At 43.1% G+C, this 17,297-nt stretch overlaps 1 protein-coding gene across 2 annotated transcripts in view; it reads right to left on the minus strand.

Moving 5' to 3' along the window:
• LOC138673105 (mitochondrial glutamate carrier 1-like) overlaps nt 1–16,412 on the minus strand; it is a 37,319-nt gene extending 20,907 nt beyond the window's left edge. The window contains exons 1-5 of one of the 2 annotated variants that reach the window (XM_069761716.1): nt 16,261–16,412; nt 11,388–11,426; nt 1,399–1,496; nt 772–897; nt 637–692 (exon numbers count right to left, since the gene is read on the minus strand). In XM_069761716.1, coding sequence (XP_069617817.1) covers nt 637–692; nt 772–897; nt 1,399–1,418 — 202 coding nt within the window. In that variant the 5' untranslated portion in view covers nt 1,419–1,496; nt 11,388–11,426; nt 16,261–16,412. Of the gene's footprint in view, nt 1–636; nt 693–771; nt 898–1,398; nt 1,497–11,387; nt 11,427–16,260 lie in introns of those variants that run through there. The other variant, XM_069761717.1, reaches the window with a different exon arrangement.
• Between the last annotated feature and the right edge of the window lie 885 nt (nt 16,413–17,297).

Consider the following 17,297-nt stretch of genomic DNA (forward strand, 5'->3'; position numbering starts at 1 on the left):
TTTATTGTAATTATTAATATATTTGGCCGGAGTCTTTCCTGCTGGCATTAGCTTGCACTAGATAGGTTTATCTTGTATGTATATTCACGGAGGCATGTTATTTAGGATTATTTTTCCTTAGAGATCTGTCTGTTTATCACGTCCCCATATTCGGAGGACGTTAACTATTTGTGTATAGGCATTTGTTTTATGCGGTGTTTTAAATGTTTTTAATATTATGCACTGTGTGTTTTTTCAAGTCTTCAATAAAAATTGTCATTACTTTATAGTACTGTGGCTCAGTGTGCACCATTTTCTTGCGCTTCTTTTTTCTTCTTTTGTGCATGGCATCTTGGGCGCATAGGTAGCACCGGGCATAAAATTAGATTAGTATATATTGTGGTGGTGCCCGCTCAATTCTTTCTTTTGTAAAATAACACTCGGCTCACGCTCGCAGCGGAGTTTGGGCTGAGGGTCATTTACATTTAGTACCCGATTCGCTCACATACTCACCAGTGTGAGTGAGCCCTAAAGAGCAACATGGTCTCTGGCACAAAATATAAGTCTATATTTTCCAACAGTATGTACAGTAGTAAGTTTATTACTTATTCTACCACTGCATTTGACTAATTGAGATTATACAGATCTATGACATACCTCTATACATCCCAAAGTATCCTTCTGACCGGATAGTCTTCCCCAAACAGTCCCATCTGAAATACAAATAGGGGTTTGTGGATATCCTAAACTAGACCTTTTGTTTGATTTCACGTTTAAATCCCTTTTACTCACATGCTTTTGTATATTTGTTGACCGTTCCTCTGGTTTTGGAGCCGCGTCTTGGTCAAGTCAATTGGAAAAACACAAGTCACACCAATAATACCGGCAATGCCCCCGTTGATGAGCTTAGCGGGCAAACTAAAAGTAAGACAGTTCATGTAAATGAGATGCATTACTAGGCTATCACCCATATCTTTGTAGACATTTGACCGAGTTGTATACCATAGGCATATCAAATATCATTAAGCAACGATAGTCAGCTTCTCCTCAGCTTAAATTGGCTCAACCACAGATTGTATGTGACTGCACAGCAAGTGTGGAAGTCAAAATTAAAATATCCAACCAAACCAGGGTGGGATCTGCACATTGTCAGAGGTATATTACAGCAGCTTTATAGAGCTCCACTTTCTCATCTTCACGTCAGGTGAGGTTTTGATAACCTATTTAGATACTATACTTTTAGGGACCTGACCTGTATTAGTCCACCAGAGAAATTATTCTATTGAAATCTTGATATCATGTCCGACTTTATCCACACAAGTGACGTCACACACTTGCTTCCAAAAAATCCAAACAGGTCATTATTTTTAATAAGCAGCTTTTCTACAATTGATAAAAGCCAGGTTTAACAGAACTTACCTGATTTGCTTCTCAGCCATTTTCAAGTATTAGAGTCTGGAAGATCGGCTTGGTCACAGGAATACAGGCCCTCTACAGCAACGAAGCCCAACTGAGCTCTGCAAAGAGACGGCACAGATTAAAATACATCAGCTGTTGGTCTATAAATACGCCTCTGGCCTCCGCTCTTGTAGAGATCAATGAATGCATCTGACTCATTTCCAGCTCATCACACAGACCACTCAACTGCATGCGACACGATGAATAAAGCACATGAAACCCCCAGCTTAACACAAAGGGGTCACATGCTTTACGTTAAAATGCGTGAAACACAACTGTGCTAGACTGGGAGTTTACCATGAACAGGAGTGTTGGAAGGGGATTGCTGGATTCATGGAAGTCAAGGTATCACTGTATTCAGCTTCTTATTACCTACATGTCCATATAGATGGCTTAGGAGGTTTATCCTACCGATTCATTCCCTTTAAGTTACTAAAGGAACATTTCTCATCACTTTTCAGGAAACTAAATGCGTACAAAACTAAGCAAAATTACCATTCGCTGATATTAGAGATGAATGAAATACAATAAGATACTGTATCCTAAGTGCATCACTAATGTAATTGTGTTGGCTAAATCAGAGAGCCTGGTTTGCGTGTCCTTTTCCCAATACCATACCAATGAACGGAATTTCTGTCAAATCCACCATGATTAGAGAGCACTGAAAAGTGCATGCGAGCCCAAAAGAAGCTTGAGCGTCACCTAAATGTATAAAAGCAATGGAATAATCACAATCCATTTAAAGGGAAGTTGTCACCAGAAAAAATGCTATTAACCGGCAGACATGGGGTTCATCTGCAGGTTAACAGCGTTACTAACCTGCATGAAAGTTATACCCCATGGTGCGTCCTGGTTTCAGTCACCGCTTTGAGTACACAAAGCAGCAGCTGTTACCCTGCCCCCAACCCTGACGGACACGCTCTGCATTAGACCCGGCTGTCAGTCAGTCCTGAGGGCCCGGTTAGAGCCGCCGTTCTGTATTCTCAAAGCAATGACTGAACCCACGATGGCACCGCCCTCATGACTGAAAGACGACAGCTGCCAGGGGAATAAAGTTCATTTTCTCCCCGCAGCGTTTGGCTAAGTGCAGATGCCGGGCAAGTTGGTAACACTATTGACCTGCTGCTTATCCCGATAGCTGCAGGTTAATGGCACTTTTCTGGTGACAGGTTCATTTAAGAGTAACATCTACTGAACCAGAAACCTAGCATAAGGGATCGCTCACACTAGCGTAAATTCTCATGTGAGAATCGGCCAGATTATGCTAATGACACTCGGCTCAAACTCTATCAGTGTTTGAGAACTGTGAACTGATTCTCTCCCATAGTATAACATTGGACTGAGTGCCATCTGATAAAACACTGGATAGCACTGGGCCGTGTTATACGCTAGTGTGAGCGAGCCCTTATACACAGGCTTTTCTAGTGAACTTTGTGTTTCGGCCAGTAGCATAAGCAAGTGTTGGGGATGGGGCCTACCTATTCTTGTTCTGCCTGACGAGGTAGCTGATGGCGCACAAGCAGGGAGTGACTAAAGAGGCAGTTACGCATATGAGCAGACCCCTGTTCTGAACACAGGAGCCAGGTCACACTAGACGCTACATGTCTGAGATGCATATATCCTTTGAAGGGTTATTCCGAGAATCCTATTATTTTTCATAAAGCACAGTAAATATATACTTATTGCTAATATACAGACCAAGCCCAACATAATGTTTCTCTCTCTCACCTCTATCTGCCCCTTAGTGTACCCAGTTTCTTTTCCAATATTTTAATTATGTACCCAGTTTCAACTAGCAGAATGGGCAGTCCTATTTCCCAGTAGCACTTTCTTGTCCTCAGTGTTGTAAACCATTCCTCTCTGGCCTCTGCCTATCCCCACCGTTCTGAGCCATCATCTACCGTAGCTAATCTAAGTGTAGAACTCAACTTATGCCTTTGTGCACTCTCCACTCCTGCACTGTGCATGATCTAAGTAACTTCCTAGTGCCTCGTGACCTGAATGTCACTATGACTACATCAGGTCACTATTGCAACGATCAGGACCCCGTGATGATGTCGTGGAGTCTCCAATCCAAGGGCAGAGAGTCTTCCTTCCCTCTGCTTTGTGGACACCGATCCTGGCACTGGGAGCCGGGTGTCAGCTGTCCGTATCAGCTGATAATCGTTGGCGATTGTCCGCACACTGCGCCCTGTGGGCGGGCGATCGCCATGACGTACATGTACTGCATCTTTAAGGAAGTCCTTCCCAATCATGACGTGCATGTGCTACAAATGTCGCGAATGGGCTAATCACCATATGAAGTTTTCTGCTAACCAGATTTCAGTGCACAGGGGCCAAGTCTTCCCCTGCCCGAGATTGCCATGCCTCTCCGTCTGTCACCGGCCTTTGAATGACAAGTCACTGCTAAGATTTGAAACGGAGGAGGCAGGTCATTCAGACTGGAGGCAGGCGGAGAGGCAGGGAAATCACAGACAGGAAGAGGAAGACTCAGCCCTGTGTGCCAAAGTCTAATCAGCAGAAAACATCAAATGATGGCTAAAGAAGAAACAAAGTGTTACGCCGCCTAATACTTTCCGGCCAGTGAGCTCCCGACGCTCCTCCTCACTCCTCTCCATCGGGATTCTCTGGTGTTCATCCCTTCGGCGGTCCGCGCATGCGCAGACACGCTCCTCTCACCGCTGGGGCTTCTGGGAGGTCGTGAACCGATGGCTCCGCCCCCAATATGGCGGCGCCCCCGTCGGGTATGTCTTCCCTGCGTCTTCGCAGGTAAGACGCCTTAGTGTCTATAGGCGTCGCTAGTTTTGGCTTGCACTTCTTTAGGTTCCTTGGCTCCCTGTCTGTTCTTTCCGCTGTGACTCTGCTTTGGTTTCAGGCCATCCCAGCCAGTCCTGTGTCTCGGCCGTCCCAGCCAGTCCTGTGTCTCGGCCGTCCCAGCCAGTCCTGTGTCTCGGCCGTCCCAGCCAGTCCTGTGTCTCGGCCGTTTCTGTCTCCTCGGAGGTCCTGGCTTCATCTAGTCTTCGCCTCTTCCTTAGTCCAGTCCTTGGTCGCCCCTTTGGCTCCGGCAGTTGCAGCTTCATCCTCCTTGGGCCTGTTCCAAACACTCCCTGTATAGGGGTGGCTATCTGGTCCACTCGTCCTCGGAGGCTCTGTAGCCGTGACCCAGAGGGTCCACTTCTTGGGTTTCTCTCACCGAATTCTAATACAAAGCGGATTTCTTCATCAAAGGTATGAAGTTAATATTTATTACAGCCCCACTACAGCCATGCCTTTACTTTACATTAGAAAATTGTGATGACGGGTTCTTTTAAAACCTGTGACTGTCTGATTGCTTGTAATATATACTGTAATAAAATTATAACATACTGGACGCACCAGTACATCCAATGTCAGTAATGGGTTAAGAATGTCTACAAAGAATTTTTTTCAATATTCAAAATCCTTGAGTTTTTCAAGCAGATGCCATTTCAAGACGTGCTCCTTCCTTGGGCTATGAGAACAAGGATTCTTTTTGCTGAGTTATTCAACTCCAACTTATTGGAGTTTTTTTTTTTTGGGGGGGGGGGGTGGGGGGGGGGGGGGGGGGGGGAGAGTTTCCCCTCAGTTTCTGCTCCAAAACCTCCCAGTAAAATTTGTATGCACATAGCCAAAGCAAAAAAATAACATTGACTCTGAAGGGCCTAAACGACAGAAAATACCTAAGGCTACGTTCAGACTAGCGTTGCGCGCCGCTGCGTCGGCGACGCAACGCACGACGCACACAAAAACGCTGCATTTTGCGATGCGTGCGTCGTTTTTTGCCGAAAATCGAACGCAAGAAAAATGCAACTTGCTGCGTTTTCTTGGTCCGACGCTAGCGGCAAAAAAGACGCAAGTCTTGCAAAACGCAACACACAAAAACGCATGCGTCCCCCATGTTAAACATAGGGGCGCATGACCCGTGCGTCGCCGCTGCGTCGCCCGACGCTAAGGCGACGCACACTAGCAGAACGCTAGTGTGAACGTAGCCTAAGTGACACAATTTAAAAAATGCACCCATCAAAGTGCTGAAAACTACATTCAATGTTTTTTTAAAACCCTTTAGGTGCCTCACAGGAATTAAGGAATGTGGAATGGATAAAAAAATTATATTTTGGTTTTTCTCACAAAAATTTTCATTTAGCCCAAAATTTTCCATTTTCACAATGGGTAAAAGAAAAAAAAAAAAAGAACCATACAACTGGTTGTGTATTTCTCCTGAGAACACAAATACCGCATATGTGGTGGAAAGCTACTGTATAGGTGCAGAGCAGGGCTTGGAAGGGAAGGAGTGCCACTTGAATTTTAGACTGAAAATTGTTTGAACCATGTGGCCACATGGGCTATTAAAAAGCACTTTGTAACTCTGGATTTGGTGTACTAGGACTGGTATGTACATATGAGGTGTCTGCATCCTACCTCTTAACGGTGCTGTTTTTTCTATTTCTCTATAGATACGCCAGTTTATATAAAAAAACGTCATTCCCCCCCCCCCCCCCCCCCCCCCGTGAATTAACCCTTTAATTTAAAACCTACAGCTCCCAAATTTTGCACACACATACACACCTCTAACATTATTAGGGAGGGATATATAGAAATATAATGGATATACAATGATTACTGTATGTAAACCATGTCTCATATCCTGTCGAGTTCAGTAAGGATTTAGCAAAAGCCGACAATTGAATTATCGGCTATTCTGCCATTTAGCTCTGTATGAAATACAGTCTGTATATATAAATATATATATATGTGTGTGTATGTGTATGTGTGTGTGTGTGTGTGTGTATGTGTGTGTAGATAGATAAAAATTTTTTTCACGAATATTTGATCCATTATATGTCCATTTTGCAAGCCGGCGAGAAAATCTCACCATATGGATGTCATATGGATGACACACGAATACTTTTGGAGAAAAAAAAAAAATTGCATCCTCGCATTGTCTCTGCCATCCCAGCAAGTCCTGTGTCTCTGCTGTTTCCATCTCCTCTGAGGTCCTGACTTCATCTCTTCTTCTCCTCTTCCTTAGTCCAGTCCTTGGTCGCCCCTTTGGCTCCGGCTTCATCCTCCTTGGGCCTGTTCCAAACACTCCTTTTATAGGGGGTGGCTCTATCTGGTCCACTCATCCTCGGAGGGTCTGTAGCCGTGACCCAGAGGGTCCACTTCTTGGGTTTCTCTCACCGAATTCTAATACAAAGCGGATTTCTTCATCAAAGGTATGAAGTTAATATTTATTACAGCCCCACTACAGCCATGCCTTTACATTAGAAAATTGTGATGACTGGTTCTTTTAAAACCTGTGATTGCTTGTAATATATACTGTAATAAAATTATAACTTATACTGGACGCACCAGTACGTCCAATGTCAGTAATGGGTTAAGAATGTCTACAAATAATTTTTTTCAATATTCAAAATCCATGAGTTTTTCAAGCAGTTGCCATTTCAAGAAGTGTTCCTTCCTTTGGCTATGAGAACAAGGCGTCTTTTTGCTGAGTTATTCAACTCCAACTTATTGGAGTTTTTTTTTTTTTTTACTGCTCCAAAACCTCCCAGTAAAATTTGTATGCACATAGCCAAAGCAAAAAAACGTCATAAACGTCCATGTTTTATGGGATGGCGGATGCACTGTTCATCTCTTAGGTACCAAACCACCGCTGCAAAGGAAATTCAACTGCTGCTGCAATGTCAAATATGTCTGTGCACCTTGGCCATTGCAGAGCTCTGACTTCAGTGCTGCCCTTAGCCTCACATTATACATTGTTTGAGTCTCAAAATGACAAAATTAGAAATCACTAATTCACCAAAAGTACATTTTATAGCAACAAACGATTTCTTCACATTCAAGTACTTAGCGTCTATACATATCTGTACACTAAAAGAACGCAGGCAGATTTTTCCCACGTCAGTGGAGTTGTGTGTATGTATGTATTCTTCAGAATGTAATCTATTCATTCACAGCTGAAGTTCTTAGAAAACTTACATCATTCTGTGAAGGAACCATTGCCAAACGCAGTGACGGCACACATCCAAACCATGACTCAGCATCTGCCAATTCATGCTCCTACTCAGCGACATTAGACATTGTAGGAAATACAGAATATAGATCTGAGAGGAAGAAGCACCGGGTCTAATTCATCATTCATTTTTTTTTGTCTTGTGATATTGATGGATTTTTTTTTTTTGCACTTCATTTTTGTCTTTAACTTTAGTACAAAAAGTTGAATGTTCTGCTAAATTGTAGCAAGATGTACACAAAAATTATTGGTGCACAGAAAGTCACTCTGAGGTGGTGAGTGAAGCATATTTGCAGAAAAATTTAGAGACTTAAAAAGTAGCAACTGATGAATCACCTGAAAACCTCAAACTCTGGTCACAGTGACACACAAAAAAAGCAAAGAGCTGAAACAGGATTTTAAAAAGGTACAAATTAAAATAAGATGCATATGAAAAACCACCAAAAGCTAGATTTAAAAAAAAAAAAAAAAAAAAAAAAAACACGTGCACAAGCACGTCTACAAAAAAAAAAAAAAAATTCTGGTAAGGACTTTAAGAACAGTTTTAGACTAATTTGAGGGCGCTGAATTCAAATATGATCTTATAATTTCTCTATCACATCACGTTTTTGCGCTACAGGTATGTAGCCCATTTTCACGAATTCCATGATAAATATAAGTAGTGTACGAAAAGTGCCGGTTTATACGGTTCACCAAGGTAAATTTAGTTTTCATTTAGTCTCCCAATAAATGTGAGAATATCTTTGTTTTCTTTGAACATGCATAATTCCCATTTGTTATGATTACACCCTTGTTTTCTGTGCTACTGGGACAGTAGAGCTACAGCAGAGCATTGGGTGAAAACTGAATGGCCTCAGCGACAGAGTTTGGCATCTGGCGATAAGAATGTCATCCATGATCCTCTAGTGGATAGGAAGGACATTGTCTTTCCTCCCTTACACATAAAACTTGGATTGATGAAACAGTTCGTCAAAGCTCTCAATCACAGTGGAGAATGCTTTAACTATATATGTTCTACTTTTCCTGGTCTTAGTGAAGGGAAGAAAAAGGCTGGAATATTTGATGGACATCAAATAAGAACACTTATGAGAGACCCAAATTTTATCACATCAATGAATGAGACAGAAGAAAGAGCTTGGAATGCATTTTGTAATGTGGTGCAGAATTTTCTAGGGAATAAGAAAGCAGACAACTATGAAGAGATTGTGGAAGAGCTACTAATGAGTCTGCGAGATCATGGATGCAGAATGAGTATCAAGATTCACTATTTACACAGCCATTTGGACTTTTTTCCAGAGAACCTTGGGGATGTGAGCGAGGAACAAGGAGGCGTTTTCATCAGGACATTAAAACAATGGAAGAACGGTATCAAGGCCGGTGGGACTCACATATGATGGCTGACTACTGCTGGAGCTTGATGAGAGACAACCCAGAAGCTGTACATCACAGATCAGCCAAGAAAAGAAAGCTCAAATAACTGCCATTAGTAGTGTTGAGCGATACCGTCCGATACTTGAAAGTATCGGTATCGGATAGTATCGGCCGATACCCGAAAAATATCGGATATCGCCGATACCGATATCCGATACCAATACAAGTCAATGGGACATCAAGTATCGGAATGTATCCTGATGGTTCCCAGGGTCTGAAGGAGAGGAAACTCTCCTTCAGGCCCTGGGATCCATAGTGAGGTGTAAAATAAAGAATTAAAATAAAAAAATATTGATATGCTCACCTCTCCGGCGGCCCCTGGACATCACGCTGGTAACCGGCCGGCTTCTTTGTTTAAAATGAGCGCCTTTAGGACCTGCGAATGACGTCGCGGCTTCTGATTGGTCGCGTGCCGCCCATGTGACCGGCACGCGACCAATCAGAAGCCGCGACGTCATTCGCAGGTCCTTAATTCCTAGAATTAGGAGTTTTGTGAATGAGAACGACGTCGCGGCTTCTGATTGGTCGCGTGGCGGTCACATGGGCGGCACGCGACCAATCAGAAGCCGCGACGTCATTCTCAGGTCCTAAAGGCGCTCATTTTAAAGGGAACCTGTCACCTGAATTTGGCGGGACCAGTTTTGGGTCATATGGGCGGAGTTTCCTGTGTTTGATTCACCCTTTCCTTACCTGCTGGCTGCATACTGGCCGAAATATTGGATTGAAGTTCATTCTCTGTGTTCCATAGTACACGCCTGCGCAAGGTAAGATTACTTTGTGCAGGCATGTACTACGGAGGACAGAGAATGAACTTCAATCCAATATTGCAGCCAGCATGCATCCAGCGGGTAAGGAAAGGGTGAATCAAACACCCGAAAACTCCGCCCATATGACCCAAAACCAGTCCCGCCAAATTCAGGTGACAGGTTCCCTTTAAACAAAGAAGCCGGCCGGTTACCAGCGTGATGTCCAGGGGCCGCCGGAGAGGTGAGCATATCAATATTTTTTATTTTAATTCTTTATTTTACACATCCCTATTGATCCGATACCGATACCACAAAAGTATCGGATCTCGGTATCGGAATTCCGATACCGCAAGTATCGGCCGATACCCGATACTTGCGGTATCGGAATGCTCAACACTAGCCATTAGTCATTCATCTGTGTGCCATATATATGTGTTTTTATATTTTGCAGTTTAATTCTGTAAGTATATTTTATTTGCTGTACATAGACTTTGTAATCTTTGTTATTCCTTGATTAAAAATATACAATGTAGTATCAAAAATCATGTGTTTTTATCATAAAACATTAGATAGGAGTAATTTTCATCAAAGTTGAAAATATCTCGAAATCCTGATGTGATAGCCAAAAACGGAGTTCATATTCGTAATCAGCAGCCAAAATTTACTTAAAATAGGTTTTAAAACCTTTTGCCAGAAAAATTGTGTTGACCAGTGTAATGAATTGGGCCTGTAGTTTTCTCACTTTGTATGCCAATATGTTAATTCAAGTTATGCATTCTGCATTGCATGAATTGCCCATAACTTCAGCCACTGGATGTTAGGGAGTCTGTCAGGTGTTTGTCATTGTGACCACTTCTTTATGGGATATAATACATGTTACATTATTTTCCTGGTAGTTAGGCAAAGTTTCCATCAAATATGGGAGTACTGTAACAAGCTATGTAATGTAGCACATTAGATAAGTGGCGGCCAGTCGACATCTCTCCTCACGTCTCCATAGACATGAACGTTTGGCTCAGTGAAGCACATGTTTGCAGAAGAGGAGAATAAGCTACGGTACTGGTGGACTCCTCTAGTGGTAGCGTAGCTCCCCAAGCACAAAAACATCAGAAAGTCTAAATTTAGCTAGTCAAAGAAGAGTTGGGAGGCCCTAACATACATTATCTGGGGGTTTTCTGGGATCTGGTCAATCATGGCAGTTTCTACCTTTCATATGTATTGGCAGCTAAAGCAATAGGTGAAGAGGATGCAGGAGATGCATTGTACCACTGAACTGTGTGTGACTGCTACCTTTATGGAAACAGGGTGCAAAGTAAAAAAAAAAAAAAGGTATGTGTACACGGTCAGTAATTGGCAGCGCTTTGGACATAGCACATGTCCCCCGAGTCCAAAGCGCTGCTGGCTTTTCAATGCAGGTGACTCTGTGACTCTGCATGTGTTCATTGAACCGTGCGAATTCACTGCGTCCAATACAGTCTATGGGTGAGATATCTATATCAATTTATAGATAAATAGACATGCTGCAGTCTCGAAAGACGTGGCACATGTCTGTCTCTGCAAGTAAGCCGCGAGTGTCGGTGCACACATAGTGGAGATAAGATTTCTTGAAATCGCATCCATTACGCTGTTACTTATGGACGCTGCGGATGTTTGGAGCATCCAACCCACAGCGTTTACTGACCGTGGGAACGTACCCTGACAGAAAACAGTGACCACATTCTAGTTGTATTATTTCTTACCTTTAGTTGTTTAGCTGTCAGTAAGTCTTCTACACAGCCCTAATAGAAACAGACAATGATTATTATTTGGAATGCACTCGATAAGTATAGAAACATAATTGTTAGACTCTGTTCACATTTATGTTATCGTCTCCATTACAAAATGGAAATCATGGTATGAAGCCTGATCTGTCACACTATGAGCCATTACAATGGCAGAATGCCAAAGAGTCTACAGTGATAGGAGATTGTCTTAATTGTCTGTACATTCAACTTGACCCCAAAGCCTGTTTTCACCTACATGACCAGGTCAATGTTTTCAATTCTGACCACTGTCACTTTATGAGGTAACAAATCTGGAACGCTTCAACGGATCCCACTGATCCAGAGATTGATTTTTTTGTGTGACATGTTGTACTTCATGATAGCGGAGAAATTAGTTTGATATGACTTGTGTTTATTCCTGAAAATATTCTAACTTGTAATTCTTATGCCCTTGTCACACAAAATAGTTAAAGGGAACCTGTCACCCCGAAAATCGCGGGTGAGGTAAGCCTACCAGCATCAGGGGCTTATCTACAGCATTCTGTAATGCTGTAGATAAGCCCTCGATGTTACCTGAAAGAGGAGAAAAAGACGTTATATTATACTCACCCAGGGGCGGTCCCGCTGCTGGTCAGGTCGGATGGGCGTCTCCGGTCCGCTGCGACGCCTCCCATCTTCATTACAAGACGTCTTCTTCTGATCTTCAGCCACGGCTCCGGCGCAGACGTACTTTGCTCTGCCCTGTTGAGGGTAGACAAAGTACTGCAGTGTGCAGGCGCCAGGCCTCTCTGACCTTTCTGGAGCCTGCGCACTGCAGTACTTTGTCTGCCCTCAACAGGGCAGAGCAAAGTACGCCTGCACCGGAGCCGTGGCTGAAGATCAGAAGAGGACGTCTTGGAATGAAGATAGGAGGCGTCGCAGCGGACCGGAGACGCCCATCCGACCTGACCAGCAGCGGGACCGCCCCTGGGTGAGTATAATATAACGTCTTTTTCTCCTCTTTCAGGTAACATCGGGGGCTTATCTACAGCATTACAGAATGCTGTAGATAAGCCCCTGATGCTGGTGGGCTTACCTCACCCGCGATTTTCGGGGTGACAGGTTCTCTTTAATAAATAAGATTTCCCACATGTCTACTTTACATCAGAACAATGTTTGAAACAATTTTTTTTGTTAGAAAGTTTAAAGTGTTAAAACTTGATTAGCAATTGCTCATTTTTACAACAAAATTTACAAAGCAGAGTGTTTTTTTAGGACCATATCACATTTGAAGTGACTTTGAAGGGCGTACATGACAGAAAATACCTAAAAGTGACAATTTTAAAAAAACTGCACCCCTCAAAGTGCTCAAAACTACATTCAATATGTTTTTTCGAACCCTTTAGGTGCTTGACAGGAATTAAAGGAATAAGGAATGAAAAAAAAAAAATTAATATTTTGATTTTTCCCTCACAAAAATTTTCATTTAGCCCAACATTTTCCATTTTCACAATGGGTAAAAGAAAAAAAAAAAAAAAAAAAAAAAAAAGAACCATACAACTGGTTGTGTATTTCTGAGTACACAAATACCGCATATGTGGTGGAAAGCTACTGTATAGGTGCACAGCAGGGCTCGGAAGGGAAGGAGTGCCACTTGAATTTTAGACTGAAAATTGTTTGAACCATGTGGCCACAAGGGCTATTAAAAAGCACTTTGTAACTCTGGATTTGGTGTGCTGCCTCAACTTTTTTGGATAAGTATTTACTAGGACTGGTATGTACATATGAGGTGTCTGCACCCTACCTCTTAACTGTGCCGTTTTTCCTATTTTTATATAGAAACGCCAGTTTATATAAAAACGTCATTTTTTTCTGTGAATTAACCCTTTAATTTAAAACCTACAGCTCACAAATTTTGCACACACATACACCTCTAACATTATTAGGGAGGGATATATAAAAATATAATGGATATACAATGGTTACTGTATGTAAACCATGTCTCATATCCTGTCGAGTTCAGTAAGGATTTAGCAAAAGCCGACAATTGAATTACCGGCTATTCTGCCATTTAGCTCTGTATGAAATATAGTATATATATTATATACATGTTTTCACGAATATTTGATCCATTATATGTCCATTTTGCAAGCCGGCGAGAAAATCTCACCATATGGATGACACACGGATACTTTCTGGAGAAAAAAAAAAAAAAATCGCATCCTCGCATTGCACACGGATCACTGTCCATGATACATTTGTGCGATTCTCGTCTGTGGAAAAAGGACCGATTTTTGATACGCTGTGTGTGACTCCAGCCTTAGTGCTACACTGACAGAAGACTCTATGACCATGTTCTGAACCTGATCTAACAGGCTTTCCGTAGCCTGGTGATATAGTCATGACGACCTCAGGTCACCACGGCAAGGATCGAAAACTCTTGACGTCACGGGGAAAGCCGATCTGACAGGAGAAGGAGCCCCTTCCCCAGCCTCCGAAATGACGCGATCGATATCCATCTCATTTTACAGGCTGCAGTAAATTTGGATGGCGTCATTCATTACTGTTTACACCTTTGCAATGAGAATGGTTAGTGGGTTTTTTCCTCCACTGAAATCTAACCCTGGTGTATTATGGCTGTCTGGTTACTGCATCCCAAACGGCTTACCAGTTATATATACTCCTCGGGAAGTAGTTACATGGCACATTGTCAAGAGCGTATATGTCAGGTCCCTGTCACATGTTTGTATATAGACGTTACCATGTGCAATATTTGCTTATCCACAGCAATGTGACAGGCACATGGAGACTGCCTGTGGTGTATAGTAATGGTGCCTGGAGGAAAGCTGGCCTTGGGACATCATCATGAGGAATTTTCTGTAGGAAAATGTTAACGTGTATTTCATATGTGTCAATGGAATTGGTAAATTCTATGAAATCACAGCAAAATATGCAATGCGTCCAGAGAGTGTGATCGAGCCCCAAAGCTTAATGTGAGATAAAAAGAAGCCGATATCTGGGTATTGGAGGCTCGCCAACCCTTGAGGTAGAGAACGGCATAAGTAATTATTTTTTAGGTCATGTTCGTAGCAGAAACCCTGAGGGCCCAATTCATCAAGCAGTTTATGCCAATTTTCTGACGTAAAGCTGCTTGAAATGTCACAAAAAAAAAAAAAAAAAAAATCGGCCACTTGCATCATACAGAACTTAAGGTAGACCTAAAAGTCCACAAACAGAGGCTATAAATTGTGGACTGACACGATTCCACAATTCCAAGTCAGTTTTCCAGTTCTGTTTGTTTCATTTTCCCATCTCTAATCGCCAGTTGAGTCTTAGGCCAGGTTCACGTTGCGTTAACAGCAGCCCATTCAACACATGCGTTAACGGGCTGCTGTTAACGCAAGTGCTGACTTGTCATACCGCTAGCGCAGATAGAGCTAGCAGATGCTCTATCTGCGCTAGCAGTGACAGACCTGGAAACGCTGCAGCCTGCGTCCCAGGGTCCATCACTCAATGACGGCACATCACTAGCGCCCGCCCATTGTGGGCATGTGTTAGTGATGCGTCCGCCATAGGGCTCAATGGCGGCGTTAAAGGACTGCGTTGCACCGCGGTGTAACGTAGTCAGTCTAATGGACCGCTAAAATGCAGTGTGAACCTGGCCTTAACTTCCACTAGGATTCTCCAATATGTACGGTATATTCTCCTTAAAGATATGAAGATCTTCAGGGAGTTTCTTTTTTTTTAACTTAAAAAGTGTGTGGGTGTTTAGAGGGTTCTTATTATCAACTACACTCTCCCTGTGGGATTGATGTCATTTCTGTTCCCAATCTCCATTATGATATGGTCATAATCAGTGATCTAATCGGATCTACACTTTAGTTATGGCTGGGGCCTTTTACTATTAGGGTCCCTGCAGTGGGACTTATATACCCGACCGGATCATCCAATGGGACTTATATACCCGACCGGATCATCCAATGGGACTTATATACCCGACCGGATCATCCAATGGGACTTATATACCCGACCGGATCATCCAATGGGACTTATATACCCGACCGGATCATCCAATGGGACTTATATACCCGACCGGATCATCCAATGGGACTTATATACCCGACCGGATCATCCAATGGGACTTATATACCCGACCGGATCATCCAATGGGACTTATATACCCGACCGGATCATCCAATGGGACTTATATACCCGACCGGATCATCCAATGGGACTTATATACCCGACCGGATCATCCAATGGGACTTATATACCCGACCGGATCATCAGATTTATATACGGCACGGGAGACAGACAACCTTGTGGACTGCAGTACAGGAGCGTTATAGGTGCTGGCGACAGATGCCCTTCACCTGTAAAGGTCAGTACACGGTGTCATCACAGTCTGTCCTACGGGTGCATCCAGCAGGTCACAGCGAGAAGGTCTCTGCGAGAAGGTCTCTGTGAGATAGCGCTGCAGACAATCACAACTCTGGCAGTTATTGGCTGCAGCGCTGATGACACAGGGGGAGCCTCACTGTTGGGCCTGGGGAGAGTAAGTAAGGCACGAGATGTGTTGTTTTTTTAGAGTTTCAATAAATTGCAGCTGAAGGACCGAAGTTTTCCACAATTGGAAACCCCTTTATGCTGACAAAAGACAAACATTCTGAAAAGTACAGAAAAATGTCCTCTGGATAAAGTCTCTGGAGACGCGACAGACATAAGACTAGTCTGCACTAAGGTTCCGGAGACAGAATTAACCCCTGGCGTGCCGAGCATACACAGCAGGGAGAGAAGCCGCCGTGTAATGTGATGTGAAGGGCATGAAAGGCTCCTAAAGGAGTGTGCATCACAAGGCCCGGCTACTCACCCACAGTGACGCTCGGTGACGGAGGATATACGCGGGGCAGCGCTCGGGAGGATGGCGGCCTTGTACCTGACGTGCACAGCTCAGTGACCTAAAGCAGAAAGCAGAAGTACAGAGACATGCAGAACTCCTCACTGCCGAGGGCGGGACTAAGAACGGCAGAACCAATCCGCTGCTTCACAGCCTGGCAGCCAATGCGTCAGAGCCAATCAACAAAGCTGTAATTCCTATTAGGACACGCCCCTTATCGTACGGAATTCAACTAGTGTCCCACAGGCCTGTCAGCGCAATGGGGGAGGGGGCAGGGCCGCACCTCACAGCGCTGTGTCACGGCCGCTCGTGGCGGGACCTGGAATTTTCCACAAAGCCAAACATGATAAATGAGACGACATTTTGTGGTTGATGGTCAGCACAAACCTGAGTGGCCTGGAAGCGACTGCAGTATCTTGACGGCTGCGCTTCTATCATTTACACAAGTTTTCGTAGTTGACAAATCCATTTTTCTAACATTCACTATTAACCCCTTCATGACCCAGCCTATTTTGACCTTAAAGACCTTGCCGTTTTTTGCAATTCTGACCAGTGTCCCTTTATGAGGTAATAACTCAGGAACGCTTCAACGGATCCTAGCGGTTCTGAGATTGTTTTTTCGTGACATATTGGGCTTCATGTTAGTGGTAAATTTAGGTCAATAAATTCTGTGTTTATTTGTGATAAAAACGGAAATTTGGCGAAAATTTTGAAAATTTCGCAATTTTCACATTTTGAATTTTTATTCTGTTAAACCAGAGAGTTATGTGACACAAAATAGTTAATAAATAACATTTCCCACATGTTTACTTTACATCAGCACAATTTTGGAAACAAAATTTTTTTTGTTAGGAAGTTATAAGGGTTAAAATTTGACCAGCGATTTCTCATTTTTACAACGAAATTTACAAAACCATTTTTTTTAGGGACCACCTCACATTTGAAGTCAGTTTGAGGGGTCTATATGGCTGAAAATACCCAAAAGTGACACCATTCTAAAAACTGCACCC

Source organism: Ranitomeya imitator, chromosome 3, assembly GCF_032444005.1.
Source record: "Ranitomeya imitator isolate aRanImi1 chromosome 3, aRanImi1.pri, whole genome shotgun sequence".
NCBI lineage: Eukaryota > Metazoa > Chordata > Amphibia > Anura > Dendrobatidae > Ranitomeya > Ranitomeya imitator.